We start from the raw sequence: 6569 nt of genomic DNA on the forward strand, positions 1-6569 counted from the left end.
AAAAAAGAATGATTGTAGAGGAATGTGTTTTGTTAAAGGTTTCTGTCCGGCCATTTTGAAAACATACAAGAACCAATAAATAATTTACTCAAAAATTAAACTATTTTTATGTTAAAATAAACAAAAATAACCAAACACTTCAGGCTTATAGAAAGGGTTTAGAGTTTTGGATTTTGGATTTCCCCAGTGCTTTCAATCTCCGCATGGTGTTCATCCTTCTCTTCTGCAATTGCCGAGGCCCTTATCTCCACCGCATCTGTAGCTTCTCTCGCCTCTCCCAATGGCCCCTTCGCTGCTCCTCCGGCTTGTCTTCATCCCTCTGTCTCGCCACCGGATCTCCATCGTCGCCGGAGAAGCGGGCGTCGCCGAATCACAAGCTGAGATCTTCCTTCATCCCGTCTCCGATTCCCACCGAAGCACAATTGATCGAGTTCCTAGTGAAGAATCAGAGGAATCCGAAAATGGCGCTGAAGCACTTGAAGCTGGGCGCAGATCAAAGGCTGTATCTTTGGTGCTGATCCTTTATGTATCTTGCTCCATATCCTCGTCAGAACCGGCAGGCAATCCAGCGCCCGTGAGCTGTTAAGGCGTTCTCTTTTGAGCAAGTCTAGCCCCTCGCCGGCTGCTGTCGTCAACAGCCTTGTTGAAGCATCCAAAAGGTGCATTTCGGATCCTCGCTCCTTTGGTTATCTCTTGACTTGCTATTCCCATGCAGGAAAGGTCGAACAAGGTCTTGAGGCTTGGGATTGTATGCTTGATCATGGTGTAGTTCCCAGCGTCAGGTCAAGGAACGATCTTTTGGTGGCGTTGGTGAGGTCGAATTTAGTAGCAACTGCTCGAGAGGTTTATCGAGTGATAAAAGAGAAAGGAATGGGTTTTGATTGCCACACAATCCATATAATGATGCATGCTTGTTTAAAAGATGGGAAGCCTGATGAAGCTCTAGTTTTCTTTGGCCATTTGAAAGACATTGGTCTGGAACCTGATTTGTGTGTCTATGGCACTGCCATTCAATCTGTTTGCAGAAAACCTGATTGCAGTAGAGCTTGTGAATTGTTGAATGAGATGAAAGGTAGAGGGTTGGCGCCCACAGAATTCATGTATACTTGTGTCATTGGAGCATGTGTGAAGCAAGGGAACCTAGAAGAGGCTTTGAAGCTGAAAGATGAATTGGTTGCGAGTGGATGTCCTATAAACCTTGTGTTGGCCACTAGTCTGATGAAAGGACATTGTGCTCAAGGAGATCTCTGTAATGCCATCGATTTGTATAACGGTCTGATTGAGAAAGGAATTGTGCCAAACAGTATTACATATTCAGTTTTACTTGACGGCTGCCATAAAAATGGGAATTTGGAAAAAGCTTTTGAGCTTTATTGTCAAATGAAGCAGACAGCCTTTGCTCCAAATGTCTTCCAAGTGAACTTGATTCTACAATGTTCCTTGAAAAATAATAAATGGAAAGAGGCTCTTGGTGTGTTTAATGAAGCTGTGAGCTCTGGTGTGGCCAATGTTTTCACCTACAACATTCTAATGCACTGGTTCTTACAGGTGGGCAGAGTGAAGGAAGCTCGTGAGCTGTGGACCAAGATGGAGGATCAGGGGGTGGAACCTAACATTGTTTCTTACAATAATTTGTTATTTGTTCATTGCAAGTGTGGGGATATGGAATCGGCAGCTCATCTGTTTGGTTTGATGTCTGAGAAATGCATTAAACCGAATGTCATCACCTATACCATTCTGGCTGATGGTTATCTCAAGAAAGAGGATTTTGATCAAGCTTTTAATCTTCTCAGTACAATGTGCAGTTTGGGGATTTATTGTAATGATTACACATTTAACGCTGTCATATATGGCCTCAGCAAAGCAGGTCAGATGTCTGAAGTGACCAGCATGATGCACAAGTTCATAAAGGTTGGATTTATCCCTAGCTGTATGACATATAATAGTATTATTCATGGGTTTATAAAAGAAGGCAAGATGAATTCTGCAGTGGAAATTTATCATGAGATGGTCAGAGATGGCATATCCCCAGATGTGGTTACCTTCACCAATTTCATTGATGGCTTCTGCAAACAGAAAAGTACTGATCTTGCACTCAAGATTCTCAGTAAAATGAAAAGATTGGGCATCCAAATGGATATTGCTAGTTATAATGCTCTTATTGTTGGTCTATGCAGTGAGGGTAACATGAAGTCTGCTCTTTCACTCTTTGATGAGCTTCCTAAATTTGGGTTGGAACCAAATGTGGTCATATTCAACAGCCTGATTGCTGGGTATAAAAATATGAATAATATGGAAGCTGCAATTGAGTTACACAGGAGAATGTGCGTACAAGGGATCCCTTGTGACATTGCCACATACACAACCTTGATTGATGGATCACTAAAGATTGGTGACCTAGTCTTTGCATCAGAACTATACTCAGAGATGTTGGAGAAAGGAATTGTTCCAGATGATATAGCTTTTACTGCTTTGATAAATGGCCTTTGCAATAATGGAGACCTGGAAAATGCTCGGAAGATCTTAAATGAAGTGGATCAGAGGGTTTTGCGTCCTAGTGTTCTTATATATAACATGCTCATAACTGGATATATTAGGGAAGGTGACCTTCAGGAGGCATTTCAGCTGCATGATGAAATGCTTGACAGAGGCCTTATGCCCAATGATGCGACATATGATATATTTGTGAATATGAAACATGGGTGTAGCCAATCCCGGCCAACCACATAGTTGACTTGGTATTAGCCAACTGGTGAGTGGGATGGCTGCCATTCTGTGGAATAACTTGTGCAACTGGGTGCACTACACAAAGACGGCCTTCAGGAGGCATTTCGGCTGCATGATGAAATGCTTGATAGAGGCCTTGTGCCCAATGACACAACATATGGATATTTTAGGGAAGATGACCTTTGGGAGGCATTTCGGCTGCATAATGAAATGCTTGATAAAGGCCTTGTGCCCAATGACACAACATATGGATGTTTTAGGGAAGATGACCTTTGGGAGCATTTCGGGTACATGATGAAATGCTTGATAGAGGCCTTGTGCCTAATGACACAACATATGGATATTTTAGGGAAGATGACCTTTGGGAGGCATTTTGGCTGCATGATGAAATGCTTGATAGAGGCCTTGTGCCCAATGACACAACATATGGGGAGGCATTTCGGCCGCATTGTGCCCAATGACACAACATATGATATACTTTTGAGTATAAAACATGGTCGTGGCAAATCCCAGCCAACCACACAGTTGACTTGATAACCAGCCAACTGGCTAGTGGGATGGCTTCCATTCTGTGGAATAACTGATGTGATTAGGTGTACTGTACGAAGGTATGCACTTGTCTCTGACAAGGATAATTATCAAATACTTTTTCGTTTTAAACTTTTCAAAAAGTATCTCCTCATGCAACCAAATAGATAAATATGGAAATGAATATTTATAATTTCATTGTGTTGTATATAGTAAAATATAGAGAATAATTTAAAATTTGAAGTTTTTTTTTTTTCAAATTTTATTTTTGTCAATTCAATGCCAAAATGAAAATTTTGTTTTCTTTTAATTTCTATAGAAAATATCCCTATCAAATATTGTCCGTTGATGCCATATAAAAACAAATAACAAAACTTGCTTGCATTTAGGCATCATTCTACCTGTCAATATTTATGGTGCACCGGCTTTTAAGATAAATATTATCTCTTCCACTGCTTTCTATTAAGTGCCCATACACATTGTTTTCTGTTGAACAGACTATTGCACTGAGGACCAGACCTATCATTTTCTTCTGTATGTGGCATTCTGTTTTTCTTTAGTTATTTCTGCTAAATGTGCTGATTTTTGGTTTTGTTAATTGATTATTGCAGATAGAAAGGTGCTGATCTGGTAAAGACTTAGTTTTGGAGAGGATGCATGATCTGGAATAAGCAGCTGTCACGTTTAGTAACTACTTTGAAGAAAAATTGAGGTGCAGGTGCTAATGCAAGCTTGAGAGCAGACATGGTCTTCATTAATACTAACCCTTTCTCTCAACTTGTGTGTATCCACAAAAAGGGTCAAGCCTTAAATAAGCTGACTGCAGCTTGTTAGAGGAAAGATCTTCTCTTCTATGGAATGCAGAACCATTCAACAGTCATTCTACGGCCTCAATATCCCAGTGTGGGGAGAGTAGCAATGCATGAGACTTTGTTGAAAGGAATTTGGACCCAGTCCAGTTTGAAATAAATTTCTGAGAGCAAGAACTCAAACTGAGAACCTCTACCTAGTCTTCCTCAAAGTGTTGCCAGGATGCAATTAAGATATCTGAAGTTAATCCACAAAAATGTTTATGTAAGAAATGCTTCTCACAAATGACTTATAACATTATACATTGAAAAAGATTTGACATGAGCTTCATTTCTGAATTATTTAAATAGAAGAACTTGATTCTTCTACCATAATGATTTGGTTTGCTGATGAAAAAGCTTCCCTTGGCATTTGGCAGGATATTATGGGGATATGGGACGATTTAAAAGTACAACGATTGATTTAGATTATCTGGATAAAGGTGAGAATAAGGGGATCGTACACTTCAAAAAGCAATTCGAGAGATGATCAAGTGCAGAAAAGCATGAGAGAGGTTAGTACGGTTTATTATTGGGAACTATTAAAGTTATTTAATAGTTTCAGTTTACTATCGGTGAATATTTATACAGTATTATCAATATTATTATGAATGTATTTTGTTCTAAATTCGTAGTGCATGTATCTTTCATTGGTTTTAAGTATATATATTTTTTTAACTATTTTAGATTAATAAATTTATCATAAATTAATTGAACACAAAATTTATAATTATATAAATTAACTACTTATAATTATATAAGAAAGTATTGAATCATCTCCGCCAAGTTTGCACTTTTCCCTCTAAATCCCTGCAAGTTTCCCATTTCCTTTTTCGTCATTCATTTATTTGGGCATTTATTTTTTCAGCCCTTATTCCCCAAACGGTGTTAGATGGGGTGTCAAATGACGGTGGAAATTACCAAACTACCTTCCATGAGTGGAGAAAGCTCTCCGGCCGTGCGAAATGACGAGAATGCCCTCAAAGATCTCGGTAACCGCGCACGATTGGACGGTTAGATTTGTGAAGTGTTGGGATCTGTGGTCATTTTTCTCCAACGATGGCTCAATTGTTCACCTTCTATATATCGTGGTGAAGTCGGTGGAGAATCCTTTCCCCCTAGTTGTCTTCCTCGTGAGCATCGCCTTTCATCTTCACCGAATCTATTGTTCTCTCATTGAAGACCGATCATTGAAGAAGCTTTCTCCAAGAAAATCGCAACCGAGAGGTGAGAAATGGGCCTTCAAGCAGGAGGACAATAGTGCTATGTGTGGTGTTTAGATGTTTATCTCATGTGTTTATAGTTTGGATCTTTATCTCCTGTGTAGCATTGGTTCCTTTCTGTGTGAAATAAGATGTAAGAAAGAGTTAACTGGAAAAGAGAGAAGAGAGAGAGAGAGTACCTCTACGGTAAACATTCTTCCTTGAGTTCTTCAGTTAAATCTTTGTACTCAGAGTGGAGTGAAAGAGGCGAAGGATCAAACTTAGGAATTCTTCTATTACTCAAGAGAAGGTTCAGAGGGGTCTGAATTATATCCCATGTTACAAGAGATTAGCTCCTTATATAGGAGTTTTGGATACTAATTACAATGACTGCCCTTGACAGCTCAACAAAGTAAAGGCAACCTTAGTCATGAAGTAAAAACTTTAAATTACATAAGTTACCCTTTAATTATTAACACAGTAAAGGGCATATTGGGTTTTTCCTTTCTTACCCTTCTAGAGAGTGAATCTTTTCCTGTTTTGCTAGTAGGACTCCATGGCGTCAGCAACTGCAGCATTATCTTCTTCCATTTCATGTACTATGTTTGCAGGGGCAATAGTTCGTCCAAATCCTTCAGGTTGTCTTCCTGGGATTTGAGATGCTCCTCTGGCCCTTATGGCGACATCATTAAGGACCCAGACTTTGGTAGCTAGAGTTTCTCCCAATAATTCCCAGTCATCAATTGATCCTTTGAAATTTATGAAATATTCAGTGTAGGTAACCGTTTGATTTATGAATTTTAGGTTAAAGGGACAAGTTGTAAAATTATGCCAATGTGGGGTATGTCTACTGAGAAAAATATGGTGAGAGGTTGGTATGAAGGTTTTTTTCCACAATACCTTGGTAACTCTGACAAGATATGGGCCTCGAAGCAATGTCCTCTTGCATAGCTCCTTATAATGTCTTGGAGCTTTGGTCCGAAGAATGTTGGTACATATCTTCCACAGTGGGAACGGATAATGGGAGTAGCATCCCATTAGCTTAGAGTTCCCCAACTATCTCCTTTACGGCAAATTGTTCCCATTCTATCTTTGCAAGTAGAAATTGAAGGTGCATATTGATTTTGTAAGGGAAGTCCTTGATATTATACCATTTCAAGTCCCGCGGCTTGATTTTCATTAAGGTCAATGATAATTTCTTGGAGTTCAGTCATAGTTACATAGAACTCATCTTTTACCTTTGTGTTGATAAGCATTTGTACTT

General features: G+C 39.4%; 1 protein-coding gene across 1 annotated transcript; it reads left to right on the forward strand.

Annotated features, from left to right (window-relative positions):
• The first annotated feature begins 203 nt into the window (after positions 1–203).
• LOC120257641 (pentatricopeptide repeat-containing protein At3g54980, mitochondrial-like) lies at positions 204–5647 on the forward strand. The gene is made up of 6 exons (XM_039265074.1): positions 204–502; positions 552–2698; positions 2807–3259; positions 3867–3885; positions 4464–4546; positions 5465–5647. The coding sequence occupies exons 1-6, from the start codon at positions 204–206 to the stop codon at positions 5629–5631; spliced, it is 3168 nt and encodes a 1055-aa protein (XP_039121008.1). The 3' UTR covers positions 5632–5647.
• The last annotated feature ends 922 nt before the right edge of the window (positions 5648–6569 follow it).

The sequence above is a fragment of the Dioscorea cayenensis genome, unplaced genomic scaffold, assembly GCF_009730915.1.
Source record: "Dioscorea cayenensis subsp. rotundata cultivar TDr96_F1 unplaced genomic scaffold, TDr96_F1_v2_PseudoChromosome.rev07_lg8_w22 25.fasta BLBR01002243.1, whole genome shotgun sequence".
Taxonomy (NCBI): Eukaryota; Viridiplantae; Streptophyta; class Magnoliopsida; order Dioscoreales; family Dioscoreaceae; genus Dioscorea; species Dioscorea cayenensis.

Bases quoted from the DNA above. Each gene is read 5' to 3' on its own strand.
- LOC120257641 (XM_039265074.1), top strand. From the start codon at position 204: ATGGTGTTCATCCTTCTCTTCTGCAATTGCCGAGGCCCTTATCTCCAC. The intron at 2,699-2,806 runs ATGGGTGTAGCC...TGGGTGCACTAC, and splicing joins TATATTTGTGAATATGAAAC to ACAAAGACGGCCTTCAGGAG. The intron at 4,547-5,464 runs GTGAGAATAAGG...ATAAGATGTAAG, and splicing joins TTTAGATTATCTGGATAAAG to AAAGAGTTAACTGGAAAAGA.